Source organism: Hordeum vulgare, chromosome 4H (assembly GCF_904849725.1).
Source record: "Hordeum vulgare subsp. vulgare chromosome 4H, MorexV3_pseudomolecules_assembly, whole genome shotgun sequence".
NCBI lineage: Eukaryota > Viridiplantae > Streptophyta > Magnoliopsida > Poales > Poaceae > Hordeum > Hordeum vulgare.
The window spans coordinates 599,280,021-599,294,241 of NC_058521.1; the positions used below are offsets into that span (position 1 = coordinate 599,280,021).

General features: G+C 46.2%; 3 protein-coding genes across 3 annotated transcripts; all 3 read left to right on the plus strand.

Annotated features, from left to right (window-relative positions):
- Positions 1 to 360: 360 nt before the first annotated feature.
- LOC123447476 (BTB/POZ and MATH domain-containing protein 2-like) lies at positions 361 to 1,757 on the plus strand. Its single transcript, XM_045124082.1, has one exon. It carries the CDS (start codon positions 450 to 452, stop codon positions 1,509 to 1,511), a length of 1,062 nt encoding a protein of 353 aa, XP_044980017.1. The 5' UTR covers positions 361 to 449; the 3' UTR covers positions 1,512 to 1,757.
- A 5,884-nt stretch (positions 1,758 to 7,641) lies between these two features.
- LOC123449939 (disease resistance protein Pik-2-like) lies at positions 7,642 to 11,407 on the plus strand. The gene has a single exon (XM_045127311.1). The coding sequence runs from the start codon at positions 7,926 to 7,928 to the stop codon at positions 10,704 to 10,706; it is 2,781 nt and encodes a 926-aa protein (XP_044983246.1). The 5' UTR covers positions 7,642 to 7,925; the 3' UTR covers positions 10,707 to 11,407.
- A 379-nt stretch (positions 11,408 to 11,786) lies between these two features.
- LOC123449941 (BTB/POZ and MATH domain-containing protein 2-like) lies at positions 11,787 to 13,464 on the plus strand. The gene has a single exon (XM_045127313.1). The coding sequence runs from the start codon at positions 12,266 to 12,268 to the stop codon at positions 13,310 to 13,312; it is 1,047 nt and encodes a 348-aa protein (XP_044983248.1). The 5' UTR covers positions 11,787 to 12,265; the 3' UTR covers positions 13,313 to 13,464.
- The last annotated feature ends 757 nt before the right edge of the window (positions 13,465 to 14,221 follow it).

The following is a 14,221-nucleotide window of genomic DNA, read 5'->3' on the forward strand; positions in this document are numbered from 1 at the left end:
CGGAAGCAGCTAGCATTAGTTTGTGTAGTGATATTCTTAGCTTGCCAAATCTGTCTGGATTAGTTATGGCCAAAGATTATCTTACCTTTTTTTTTTTGTCATGACCAAAATTTTGATCCTTGTTTGGACGGCAAGCAACCTGGTATCAGCTCTGGGATTAGCAGCAAGCAAGTATATACAAGATGTGCTTAATCGAAGCAAAGCAAAGGATCTATCGTAGAAACTTGCAAGTCTAATCTGAACATATTACCTTCCTTCCTTCCACCGGAGGATCCAAAAAATATATTATTTCATTAACTAACTTTGCATGTATATATTCCCACCATGGATCATTGCTGCCGCTGCCGCAGTTTGCATACCCATTGTATTCCCCTTGTATGAGATAGCCATAATAACCCAGTATCACTAGCCATCAAGCCGTGTGGGCACACGGGGTTCATATATACAAGATGTCATCCCGCTCTACCTCTGCCATCATCGCCAGAGCGGTGAGCGGGCGCCACTTGCTCAAGATCGACGGGTACTCTCACACCAAGGTGGTCACCAATGCTAGCTACATCCAATCCTGCACTTTTGACGTCGGAGGTCACAGCTGGCGCATCAACTATTACCCCAACGGCCTTCGATCAGATAGTACTGATTACATATCTGTCTTCATTCAGCTTGTCAGTATTAGCAGGGATTTGCCGGTCGTGCCAATCTTACAGGGCATCTCAGCACAAGGCTCGCTCAGTTTACTGGACCTGGATGGGAAACCAGTGCCATCATATACCAACACCTTCAATAGAAGTTTCACAACCTCTGAAGGAAGCTGGGGCTGGTACACTTACATCGCAAGGTCGGCGCTGGAGAACTCAGGTTACCTCAAGGACGATTGCTTCACTCTCATGTGCGACATCAACGTCACGGAGCTGCGCGCCAAGGAAACAAGGGATTCTGATTTCGCCGATCTCATGTGGAAGAAGGGGGAAACAGATGTGACCTTTGAGGTGCGCGGTGAGACATTCACCGCCCATCGATGGGTGCTGGCTTCCCGAATTCCCATCTTGAAGTTGAAGGCAGCAGAAGCAGAGCTCCTTGGCGTGCCAGAAAGGGAGAAGAAGAATACGCCCATGACCACCGTAAGGATCGACGACATGGAGGCAAAAGTGTTCAAGGCTTTGCTCCACTACATATACACCGATGCATTGCCTGATGAGATGAACAAGGTAGATGAGGCGGCAACAACAATGACGCACGGATTGCTTGAAGCGGCGGATAGGTACAAGATGGAGAGGCTGAAGATTATCTGCGAGGACATGATGTGCAAACATGTCTCCACGAGCACGGTGATAACCACGCTGGTGTTAGCGGAGCAGCACCGCTGCCCGAGGCTCAAGGCCGCGTGCATCAACTTCCTCATCTCTCCCAAGAATATGAGCGTCGTCTTGGAAAATGGCGGTTTCAAGCATTTACAGAGGAGCTGCCCCTTTGTCCTGATGGACCTCATAGAAAGGGCAGAAGCGGCCTGAGACTCGGAGAGGCAATGAGTACCACTCTTCTAGTTGTCAATGCAGTGTTGGTCAATGTCAGAAGTACTACTGGTGACAATCAACTATGCTCCATACTACTAATAATATACTGTTAGGTTGATCTCTTTCGTATGGGCCCAACGGCCCACCGGGCCCTTGATCCATGCGCCCTGATCGGGGACGCCCAACCCGTTATGGTTGGTGGGCTCCTGTGACAATCAACTATGCTCCATACTACTAATAATATACGAGTACACTATTATACATTTGTTTATGTCTGGAATTGTAGATGTATTTGGCTGTGTGCTGCTCCTACCGTTTTTCTTTGGTTTTGTTGGAACCAGGTGCGCTTTGTATTTTCTGTCTCACTGTCTTTAACTACACCTCAGCCAAGTCTAAAATAGAGGGGAAACACATCTAGGTTTTGAAAATTTTATCAATTTCTTCTATAGGTTTTTTTTTTTTGGAAAATGAGGTTAAACCTCCGGCCTCTGCATCAATCGATGCATGCAGCCATTTTTATTAATTATTCCACAGAGGTCTAACAAGAGTATACATCAATCCACCCAAAACCACCATTCACACCTACAAACTCGATAATGTGGAGTGCTCTCACTCCACATATCTAAGACCGGTGTTGTTGCCAATCCATCCACATAACGTACCGGGAGCAACAGCCAGTGCAGCACACCTAAAACGCACACCTCACGCACATGTTTTACAAGCCGCCATCATCATCGAACCACTGACCATCTTCAGGAAAGAGATCCGCATCATCCATGCCAGTCCAAACATCCGTCGACGCCACCACGGCGCCCAACGGCGCCACCGCCCTGCGCTCATCCGTCCAGATGCGAAGACTCCGGAAGATCTGTCGTGCGTAGCACCTGCCAACCAGGCATGACTCAGCGTAGCACCTGTCGGCCAGGCATGACTTGACAGCTCCACCGAAATTCCGTGCAAGACGAAGCCGCTCCACCTCCTGCCTCAGTCTGCCAGCGGTGCTCCACAAACGATGCTCCCAAGAGAGAAACGGCAACGCAGTACCGCCATCGTCCGATCTGGAAGACCGGATCCTAGGGTTTCCCCCGAAGCAGTGCCCACCACCAGCAACCGTTCACGACCCATGCAGTGCCCACCACCACTCAGCCCTCTAGGCGACGCCTTCAGGAAGGTCACGACGTCAAGGACGCCGCCGCCGCCCACCGGAGTTAGGGTTTTCACCCGAGAGGCAAGGAAGGGGAGCAGAGGAGCAGATGTATACCGACGTCTTCAAAAAGAATAACGACGCCCTTGAGTGTCGTCGGCGGCGCGGCCGGCCTGGGCCAACCAAGGGGTTTCCCCCAATCCGAATCTCCTTCGCCGGCTTCACCCGCAGGTAGGGCCCCGGCAACCACGCCGGCACCGCCAAGAATTCGCAGGAGAGAGGCCCACATCAGGGCCGAAGGACATTGTCGATATCTGGCGTCGCCGGCCGCCATAGCAGCCACGTGAAGGTTGACCAGCATTGAGGGGGTGAAATATGAACCTACAAATTTTGGTCAAAAAATATGTCCATTTGTGGGCTGTGCACTTACGGGCTCTATTTTAGACCATCCTCTCCCTTTTTTCTGTATATCCCACAAAAGGGCATATTTGTGGGCCAGAAGTTAAAAGTCTTAAACATTCACACTTTATCAGACAATGTACATGTAAAAGTAATTCAAACAATTAAAAATATCAACATGCATGCTTTTCTATTTTTCAGAAAAAAAAGGGGGCACAAGATTAACTGAATTAGTTTGTGCGATGATATTGATAGCTTTGAAACTCGAAGCAGCTAGCATCAAGGGAAAGGCCCAAAACCTCTTGCTAATTAAGTCTGGAAGCAGCTAGCATCAAGGGAACAAACTAAAGCCCAAAAACTTTGATATTGTTAACTCGCCCATTAAGACCGGAAGTAGCTAGCAACAAAGGAACAAGTAAACCTCCAAAACTTTGATATTCTTAGCTTGCCAATGGAGACTAGAAGCATCCAGCATTAGTTTGTGAGAAACTTAAGCTTGCCAATTATGTTTGAATTAGTTATGGCTAGATGACCTAAAAATAGTACCACCCGTAAACCTCGTCTGAAATAGGGGCTCATCCACAATAGTGCTCCCCCAAATGGGCTAAGCCTAGTACCATATACTTTCCTTTTTTGTTTTTTTTTCTTCCTTTCTAACCTTTTTATTCTGGGTGAAATACACAAATATTTTAATGAAATAGATGGAATATTTAATTAACAAGTGAGAATTCTTATTAAAAATTTACTATATTCTTGATATGTATAAACTTTAATTATATATATATATATAAAAAAGAATTGTTCTTACATATTTATGAAAAAGTTACACACGCATTTATTTTCACATGCATAAACAATTATTCTTGAAATATCCAAAACTTGTATCACACGCATTTTATAAAAAGATATGAATCTTCTATTTCTAAATAGCTGCTATCCACTAGCTATTTTTTCTAGACATGCACTATGCCACAAAAGTAAGTCATGCATGTAAGTCGTAAAATACATTGTTTTTGCATTACTCTATGGATGCAAGCACCATATCATGAATTCATGCATGTTACTCACAAGTTATTTTTTGCATTAGATATTTTATTGAAAATATATGTGTTTGTCACTTGCACCATACCTATGTAGTTTACATTTACATTGACGTTCTTTTAACAGTAATTCATTTTTATACCCTTTTTATTTTCTTCTTTCTTAAACTTGCATTTTCTTCACATTAGTTATAGATATTTTTTAGCAACTTTTATGCATTCTTTTAGCAATTTTTCCGCAACAACGCGTCGGGGCATCATCTAGTATTTCTAATACGTGTGAACATTTTTCCCATGCAATTTAAAAGACTATGATATAATAAAAAATACAGATAAATCCGCTAATTGTAGACTTTTTCTGAAAAATGGACTCAACTCTATTAAGAAGTTCACCATAAGTACAAAGCATCCAAAAATTATAACGAGCACTACCACTAAAGCGCCCGTGTCGCCGCTCCCACCGAAGCCAGCCTAGCCTTGTCGATGACGGACGGAAAGTCTCCGTGCACGTATCTCTAAGGGCCTGTTTGGGACTGCTTCAATTCACCAAAATCAGTTTCACTTCATCAAATTCATTTTGGAGCAGTTTCATACAGAAGCTATAGCATTATCAAGAGAATGTTTGGCTTCCATCTAGCTCCAGCTTCAAGAATAAAAAAATTGATGGAAAGAATCTATTTGATTGGTTGAGGGGAAAGAAATGGAGGGATATCCACTTACTGATGGTAGTGGTGGGTAATTTCCCCCAACTCCAGCTTCTAAAGTTTTTTGGAGCATCCTCTGAGAAGCTTCATAAATTTTTTGAAGTTGTACCCCAGATTCTAGTTTTTTTCGAAGCGGCATATCATGGAGTTACCCCATTTGGCTTGTCTTTTCTGAAGCGGAGCTTAATTTTAAATAGCAGAGCAGTCCCAAACTGGCTCTAAGAACCAGCGTCTCAGAGCCGTAGTCATTGTTGACTCGTTGTTGAACCTTTGAAACGGTCTAAAGAACCTGAAATCAAATCTTGCCATAGAGTACGCACGACAAGGAGAAACCATAACCTTGCTGCCCGGAGGAGCTGGCAGGGATCTATGTCTGAGTTCTGTCTAATCAGTGCAAATGGATGAACTTCAAGAGAATTAGAGTCCAGAAAACAAACTCAAAGAAGAAGCACCATCATCTGCCTAAAAGTCACATGTGCAAGGACTAAAAAAACCCTAACCTAAACTACTAGCCGAAATAGAGGCACATGGATTCTCCTCTTTGCCACCGTCCACAGGAGCGGCAGGAGAGGGGAGGCAAATCCTGGTCATGTTGACGAAGCATGGAGAAAAATGTTTGCCCTGGCCACTGAGAGAAGCAGAGTAAACCTTGCTAATTATAGACTCGAGAAAGCACAATACATTTGTCAAGGTCAGGTCCTCCTATGACAGCCCAACAATTCATCACAAGTGAATCTTGACCTGACTATAGATTTTGTAAGGGTAGTTAACAACTTAAGTTTTTTTTTTTTGGACTGAGATGGTTAGGTTTTGAGGTTGAATCAGTCCACCAGGGTTCAATTCCTAAAGATGGCACTGGTTCTCGAATTTTTTCTGGATTTATTTCAGGCTTTTCAACAATGTTCGTTCTGTGAGAGGAGACATTTCCGTTGACTATGAAGACATATGTTATGACTTTTTAAATCGTAAAGTTATGTGTTTGTATTGTATAAGAAAAATGAACCGGGGTTCTTTTGTTACATCCAACATCACGTTTCTGTGAATAATCCCATACAAGGATACCCATGGTAAAAAAATCAAAAGTATCTGGAAGTCACGCAAGCAATGTTGGCAAGACAGTTGCAAACCACCAAGAGTGATTTTGTCACCTACGCCCTCCGTAAAATTATACAAAAGTGTTTCGATCACTATTTTAGTGATCTAAATATTTTTATATTAATTTACAGAGGGATTTTTTTTTGGTTTAACTTTTAATTTGTATGAGCGTGTTTTGTCTCGTAGGTGTATATGCATCAATTGGCCAATTACACATTTTAGCAAGTTCAAAAATTTTGAGAAAAAATCTCACGTATAAATCCGGATATTATATGTGCGTACGCAAAGTTTCGATGAAAAGGGACATTTTATTGGCTTGTGTAAAAAAATATTTTTTTATGCTTGATTACAGCTATTCATTAGATAATTTTTTATCTTCTTTATACATGCCACCAAAAATGTTTTTTTTTCACCGAAATTTTGTGTGCGAACATAAGATGTCCGGATGTAAACATGGGGTTTTTATTGAATTTTTTTAACATTTTGAAATGTATTTTTATATATATTTCATAATAGGTGTATTTATACCTATGAGCCAAAACGCCACTCTTGTTTGTAAAGGCACTTTTGCTATTAGTATATGATCTTTTCTTCTTTTCATAAAAATGAAAACTAACCAAATGAACAATCTTTGCCTCTTTTATTTTGACAGAATCACAGAGTCTCGAAAGAAAGAAAAAACAGAGCAAAAACAAAGCTTCGGCTTTGCGGTCGTTGGGCTTTTCTCCTCCCCACCGCACTGCAGCGCCGCCACCAATATCCTCCCGCTCGCTCCTATTGCGGCAGCCCCAAACGGAGCAGCGCATGCATGGCACGATCCTCTCCTCTCCACCGATGAATCGGAGGGGACGAAGTCCTGGATCCTCACCGCGTCCACGTTTCTACCGGCGACTGGATGAGATGAGCCCTACTTCCTCCGTCCGAAAATACTTATCGCAAAAATGAATAAACATAGACATATCTAGAACTAAAACATGTCTACATACATCTATTTTTTGACAGGTATTTTCAGACGGACTGCCATATGTTCTTCCTTTTCAGGGGAATAGCATAATACCTCCCTTGTTCCAGACTAAAAATCATGCCTTGCTTCGAGCACGACGTTTGTTTTTCTGTCTTTCCAAGGTTCTGTGGCATCAGAAGCAGAAGAAGAAAGAAATCATCCAATGCGCAATGTCCAGTACCATATAGTTTTGCTAACGACGAGTAGTTTATCCTCTCAGGAGTCCCACTGCTGTTCTGCAATAATAAACCTACCGCGTGTCTTCTGCCGCCATTCGGGTAATAAATCTATCTTACTTGCTCCCTCCATCACAGTATATTGGGTGTATCACACAGGGTTCTGGGACCTAGATGTTTTTCTATTGATGAGAAAAACCGAGCCGACGAGCTGTAGAAGCGCCTAATTAATCGCAAAACTGACGCATTAGTAACTCTCCGTCCACTAAACGAATGCATTGGTGAAGACGGTTTTCAAAACACTTCAATTAATAGGCTAATTAATGCCATGCGCCTTATTTTCTTTGTCCGCAGACGATGAGGCCATCCCCGGTTGCTAGTCAGGTCGATCGCCCCGCCGATGAGATCGACGGGCGCCGTCAGGTTCACCTAACCCTAATCGCCAGAGGGGTTTTAGGGTTTAGAGGAAAACTTGCGCGCCGAGTGCTTTTCTCCCTACCCTAGCTTGCAAAGGTCACTGGAACTAGAGACATATGTATCCTACTAGTACACGAAACGAACAAGGGAATTAAAGAAAAATCGAACGAGAAGAAGTAGCTAGGCCCCTTGGCACAATCACAGTCCCGGCTTTTTTTCCTACATGCACACTAAACTAACAGCTTGCAAGGACTAGAGACATACTATATGCACCCTTCTACAACAAGAAACGAATCAGGAAATTAAACAAGAAGAGAAACACACATCACGTACGCTCTCCTCCTCGTCTCTTGCTCCCGTCCATCACCACCATTATCGTTTCCTGCCGAAACTGAGAAAGAAACATCTCGACTCAGATATACAGTAGAGAGAGATGGCTGAAGCTGCCCGGCGAGCCGTCTCCGACTCATCCTCAGGCGACATCTCGCCGGACATCTGCAACGACATGCAACCACTCGCTGATGGCGTCCAACACGACGCGAACTTCATCCAGGATGAGATGGAGGTCGTGAACGGCTTCCTCCGCCACCTTGCCAGGAACCAGCAGCTGCTGACTCCTAGCGGCGATGACGAGGAGGTCCAGGTGTGGGTTAGGCAGATCAGGGATCTCGCCAACGACTCCCGGGACTGCATCAACCTCTACCGTCACACAGCACCCCGCCGTGCAAAGGGGCTCCTGCGCTACCTGCAAATGCCATGGTTCCTTGGAGGATGCACCACCATCCCTCGTAGCCGCAGCACCATCGCCAGGCGTATCCGGGAGCTCAAGGTCCGGGTGCAAGAGGCCGGCGAGAGACGGCTGAGATACAGCATCGCCGTGCCACCGCCGCAGCCTGCCATCACACAAGCTTCTACTATCATGGCGATGGTCAACAGCAGCAGACGGCCGCTTCTCCGCAATGTCCAAGAATCAGAAGACCACGGCGATAACGACGAGAGAGGTGCTTTCAGGAGAGCTCTGGTCGATGCTGAGCCCAATATCCTGCAGGAAAGTGCAGCAGAGCTGATTGCCTGGCTGGGCAAGAAAGAAGAAGGTGACGAGGCCGGAGGGCGGACGTTCAGACTCACTGTCATTCTAGCACCAGATGATGCAGAAGGTACCGGTCTAGCTCAGCAAGTGTACCAAGATCCTTCCGTGTCCGACGGCTTCGATGTCAAGGTATGGATCACCATCCAGAGGCCTCCAATCCTCTGGCAGATATTCCATGACCTGCTCTGCCAGCTCCTTCCTGACCAAAACCAGGACATGCTGGACGACACGTCATCAGACAACATGAAGCTCCTGTGGAGCATTCGAGGCTGCTTGGAAGGCAGAAGGGTCCTGATTGTTCTCGATGACCTCGACGATTACACGGGCCTCTGGGACCAGATCAGAATTGCTCTCAACTTCATAAGCCTCCCTGCTGGCAGTGCCATCGTAGTGACCACAAAGGATGATGGGCTTATCAGGTCATCCTCTCCGGATAAAGTGATATCATATTCCCTTGTGGATTTCTTCTTCAAGAAAGCAGTGGCCCTTGTGGCCAGCAATTTTCAGGATGGCGATGTGCGGGGCATCATGCGTGGCATTCTCAAGAGATGCGACCCGGGTGTCGCTCCCATGAAAATGTTCCTCCATGCCTTGTATGGCAACCCTAACAGGACAAGACAGGAGCTGGAGAAGCTGCAGGAAAGCCTATGTTCAGAGGCCCACGGCGTTATCAGCTATAACTTCAAGCAGATGGTTATGTTTTCCTACAGTGACATGGCTAGAGAGTGTCAGATGTGCTTCATGCACCTATGTATTTCCCTCCCACGAGATCACAGCATCAGGAGGACATCCCTAGTAAGAAGATGGGCAGCCCAAGACCTGATATCTGCGGAAGGCGGTCATGGTTCAGCTGAAGTGGCAGCTGAGCGCTGCTTCGGTGCATTTGTCAGCCGAGGTCTCATTTGCCCTGTTGACATTGGTGATGCAGGCAAGATCAAGACTTGTGTGGTGCCTCCTCTGGTGCATCGCCTCATCACTGAGGTTGCAAAAGAAGAGAGTGTTTATGTCGGCTCCATGATCAATGCACATCTTGGTGACATCAAGAGGTGCCTGGGATCACTGCCCACGTCTTCTCAACTACTGCTGCTGAAGGTGCTCGATCTAGAAGGCTGCAAAGGCTTGGAGAAGCGCCATCTGAACAACCTCTGCAAGCTGTTCATGCTCAAGTATTTGAGCCTCAGGAACACGGATGTTTCTGCGCTGCCCAAGCGAATCCACAAGCTGCAGCAGCTAGAGACGCTGGACATTCGGCAAACCAAGATACAAGCCTTCCCCGCAGATTTCACCAAGCTCCTGATGCTCAAGCATCTGCTCGCAGGCTGCGCCCCGATCAAGGACACTGTCAACTCCAAGGAATCATTTTCCACGCCACAGATGCCCCGCGGCCTCGGGGCCATGGGGAGGAACCTGGAGATACTGTCACACATACAGGTCTCCAGGAGTGGCAGTGAGTTGATGCTGATGGATGTTGGGCAGCTACTCAAAGTACGGAAGCTAGGGGTTGTTCTCCATGGCAAGAAGGTTGGCAGCTCCTTCCAGCATCTGCTCCAAGCAATCAGCAAACTGCACAAATGCCTTCGCTCTTTGTCGATCCGAATTGGACGTCCTGGAAATGAAACCGATCCTCTTACATTCAGCATGGATCAAGAGAATCCATTTTCACCTCCCAAGATTCTTGAGAGCCTGTACATCAGCGGCCTCACAGGAGGTGGGCTGCCTCCATGGATCACAGAGCTCCACCAGCTTGCCAAGGTAACCCTGCGTGACACCTCCCTGACAGGCCATGCCATACGACCCCTCGGCAAACTCGGTGGCCTGCGATGCCTTAGGCTCCGACAAATGTCCTACGCCGAAATGAAGATCACTTTTGGAAAGGAAGAATTCCCAAGCCTCAAATTTCTCATCATCGAGGGCACCGACATCACCAACATCATCTTCGAGAGTGGAACAACACCTAGGCTGGAGAAGATAACTTGGGCTTTCAAGAGCATGCAGTTCATCTCCGGAATCGGCCATCTCCCAAGGCTGAAAGATCTCGAGCTCAGTGGGAGCTGCAACCCAGACCCGGTGAAGCAGGCCGTCGCAGCACATCCGAACCATCCCGTCTTCAAGCACAATGCCTGAAGTTAGCCACTGCTGGAACTGATCAGTACGAACATGCATGCTCTGGAGTGATGATTGTGCTTGTATGTGTGTACTTCTATATTGTCAGTGTGTGTGTTGCATGCTTGTGTGTTCCTGCCTCCGATTATGTTCCTCGTTCTGCCATGGGCTGTGATATGCATGTACCGTGTGGCCGTGTGGAGTTGTATACACTTGTGTTCTGCCATGGGCTGTGATATGCATGTACCGTGTGGCCGTGTGGGATTGTATACACTTGTGTGTTGGCTATGCAATAAGACTTGTATTTTTACCGTGTACTACAAATTTTCTTTGGTTTTCCTGGAACCGTTTTCACATATATTTTTTTCTATTTCAGTGTCTTCAATGCTATATTCCATAGAAAAATGGAAAATATGTCCTGTGCACCTAAGTGAAAAGATAAGCACATTGAGATTTTGAAAGATTGTAAAAAAAATGTAGGTACATTGTGGGGTTGAAATGAAATATGAATCTATAAATTTTGGTCAACAAATATGTCCAGACTGTGCACAGTTATGGTTTCTATTTTAGACCATCATCTCCCGTGTTTTCTTCCTGTGCATCCCACAAAAGGACATATTTGTGGCCCAAAATTTGAAGATCCACACTTGACACTTCATCAGGAAATATACATGTAAAAAAAAAGAATCAGAATCTTTCAAAATATGAACATGCATTCTTTTCTATTTTAAAAAAAAATGGATGGCACACAAAATCTGTTCTCTGTCTAAATGACCCTATATTGAGATATAGAAGTAGTATTGCATTAGTTTGTGCCATGATATTCTTAGCTTGCCAATTAAGACTAGAAGCAGCTAGCATCAAAGGTACAAGCTAAAGCCAAAAACTTTGATATTGCTACCTTGCCAATTAAGACTGGAAGCGGTAGCATCAAAGGAACAAGCTAAAGCCCCAAAACTTTGATATTCTTAGACTGCCAGTTAAGACTGGAAGCAGCTAGCATTAGTTTGCACAATGATTTTTTTAAACCTTAGTTTGCACAATGATATTCTTAGCTTTCCAATTATGTTTGGACTAATTATGGCCAAAGGCTACCCTACCACTTTTTTTGTCATGACCACAGACTTCGATTCTTGTTTGGATGGTTGCCAATTTTTGTGGCATGCACATGCTCCTTTGGCTATTCATTTTCCTTGTCCGCATTGGCCAAATCATGGGCAGGTAAAACCTTTGGCACAAGACACCCACGGCACGCAACCCGGTATCAGCTCTGGGATTAGCAGCCAGCAAGTTATTCCAGGATGCGCTTAATCGAAGCAAAGCAAAGGATCTGTCATGGAAACTTGTAAGTCTTGTCCGAACATATTACCTTCCTTCCACGGTTCCTCCAGCGGAGGATCCATGCCCATTGACTAATTTGCTTGTACATATTCGCACCATGGATCATCGCTGCCGCTGCCGCAGCCGCAGTTTCCATTAACCATTGTATTCTCACATACACTCCTTTCTCTGAGCTAGCCATGATAGCCTACTATCACTAGCCATCAAATCGTGCAGACGCACGGGTTAGTATATCTAAGATGTCGTCACGCTCTACCTCTGTCATCATCGCCAAAGCGGTGAGCAGGCACCACTTGCTCAAGATCGACGGGTACTCGCAAACCAAGGTGGTCACCCATGGTAGAGGCATCAAATCCTACACTTTTAAGGTCGGAGGCCACAGCTGGCTTCTCCAGTATTACCCCAACGGCGAGCCCTTGGGTCCTGACACTTACATAGATGTCTTCATTCAGCTTGTCAGTGTTAGCAGGGACATGCCGGTCGAGCCTGACAAGGGCATTGCAGCTAAAGGCTCGCTCAGTTTACTGGACAGGGCTGGGAACCCAGTGCCATCATATACCAGCACCTTCAATAGAAGTTTCACAACCACTGGGGTCTTGGTCTGGTACACCAAAAGGACAATGCTAGAGAACTCAGGTTACCTCAAGGACGACTGCTTCACTCTCAGGTGCGACATTACTGTCACGGAGCTGCGTGCAGAAGAAACAGAGGATTGCAATTTCACCGATCTCCTGTGGAAGTACGACAGGGCAGATGTGGCCTTCGAGGTGGACGGCGAGACACTCACCGCACATCGATGGGTGCTGGCTGTCCGGTCTCCGATCTTGAAGGCAGCAGTAGAAGCAGAGCTCCTTGATGTGCCGGAAAGGGAGAAGAAGACGACGTCCATGGCCACCGTAAGGATTGACAACATGGAGGCAAAAGTATTCAAGGCTTTGGTCCACTACATATACACCGATGCATTGCCTGATGAGATGGACAAGGGAGATGAGGCGACGACAGCAATGGCCCATGGATTGCTTGAAGTGGCGGATAGGTACGAGATGGAGAGACTGAAGCTGACCTGTGAGGCCATGCTGTGCAAACGTGTTTCCACGAGCACGGTGATAACTACATTGGTGTTAGCGGAGCAGCACCACTGCCAGAAACTCAAAGTGGCGTGCATCGAGTTCCTCGTCTCTCTGAAGAATATGAAAGTCGTCTTGGAAAATGGTGGTTTCAAACATTTACAGATGAGCTGCCCCTCTGTTCTGATGGATCTCATAAAATGGTCAAAAGCGGCCTGAGACTCGGAGAAGCAAGGATTGGTCATCACGGTGATCGTGGTACCATTCTTCTATTTGTCAATGCCGTGTTGGTCAATGTAAAAAGTACTACCGGTGACAATCGACTATACTCCATAGTCCATACTAATAATATACTAATGTACATTGGTTTATGTTTGGAATTGTAGTAGCATTTGCTACACAAGTATAATGCTTATGATCTCTTTTAATGTGTTATGTCAACACTTAGAAGACTGCCAGATGGAAAACCTCGCCACCTTCCACGGCTCCACTAGCTGCGATGCTTGGAAGCTGACCTGGAAGAGTTGGGTGCCGCCACGCGTCAAATTCTTCCAGTGGCTGGCCAATCTAGACAGGTGCTGGACTGCGGACCGTCTGCACCGCCGCGGCCTTCAACACCATCCACGCTGCGTCCTCTGCGACCAAGAGCATGAAACGATGCGCCACCTACTAGTCACTTGCCCCTTCTCGCGGCAGGTGTGGCATGACACGCTCTCCTGGCTACGTTGGACATGCCGGCCGCCAGACCAAGAGGCCTCCCTGAATGACTGGTGGATGCAAATCAAGCTAGACACGCCTAAAGCTATGCGCAAGGGCCTAGCAACGGCAACCCTCCTCACGGCATGGATGCTTTGGAAGCATCGCAACTCCTGTGTGTTTGACGGCGAGCAGCCCTCCACTGCCATGCTTTCGGCTAAGATCAGAGAGGAAGCCTCCCTTTGGGTTCGGGCTGGGGCCACTGGCCTTGGGACGATTATGCCGCTAACCTAGGATGTTCACTAGTCTTGGGTAGTCCTTTTTTCTTTTCCTTTTTCTTTTGAGCCCCTGTAGCCTCCTTCTCGAAGGCATATACTGTTCATATCCTCTCCCTTTTCAATGAAAAGAAACGCAAATCTTTGCGTTTTCCCG

What these genes read in the sequence shown, in the direction of transcription:
- LOC123449941 (XM_045127313.1), top strand. Translation starts at nt 12,266, where the DNA reads ATGTCGTCACGCTCTACCTCTGTCATCATCGCCAAAGCGGTGAGCAGG.
- LOC123449939 (XM_045127311.1), top strand. Translation starts at nt 7,926, where the DNA reads ATGGCTGAAGCTGCCCGGCGAGCCGTCTCCGACTCATCCTCAGGCGAC.
- LOC123447476 (XM_045124082.1), top strand. Translation starts at nt 450, where the DNA reads ATGTCATCCCGCTCTACCTCTGCCATCATCGCCAGAGCGGTGAGCGGG.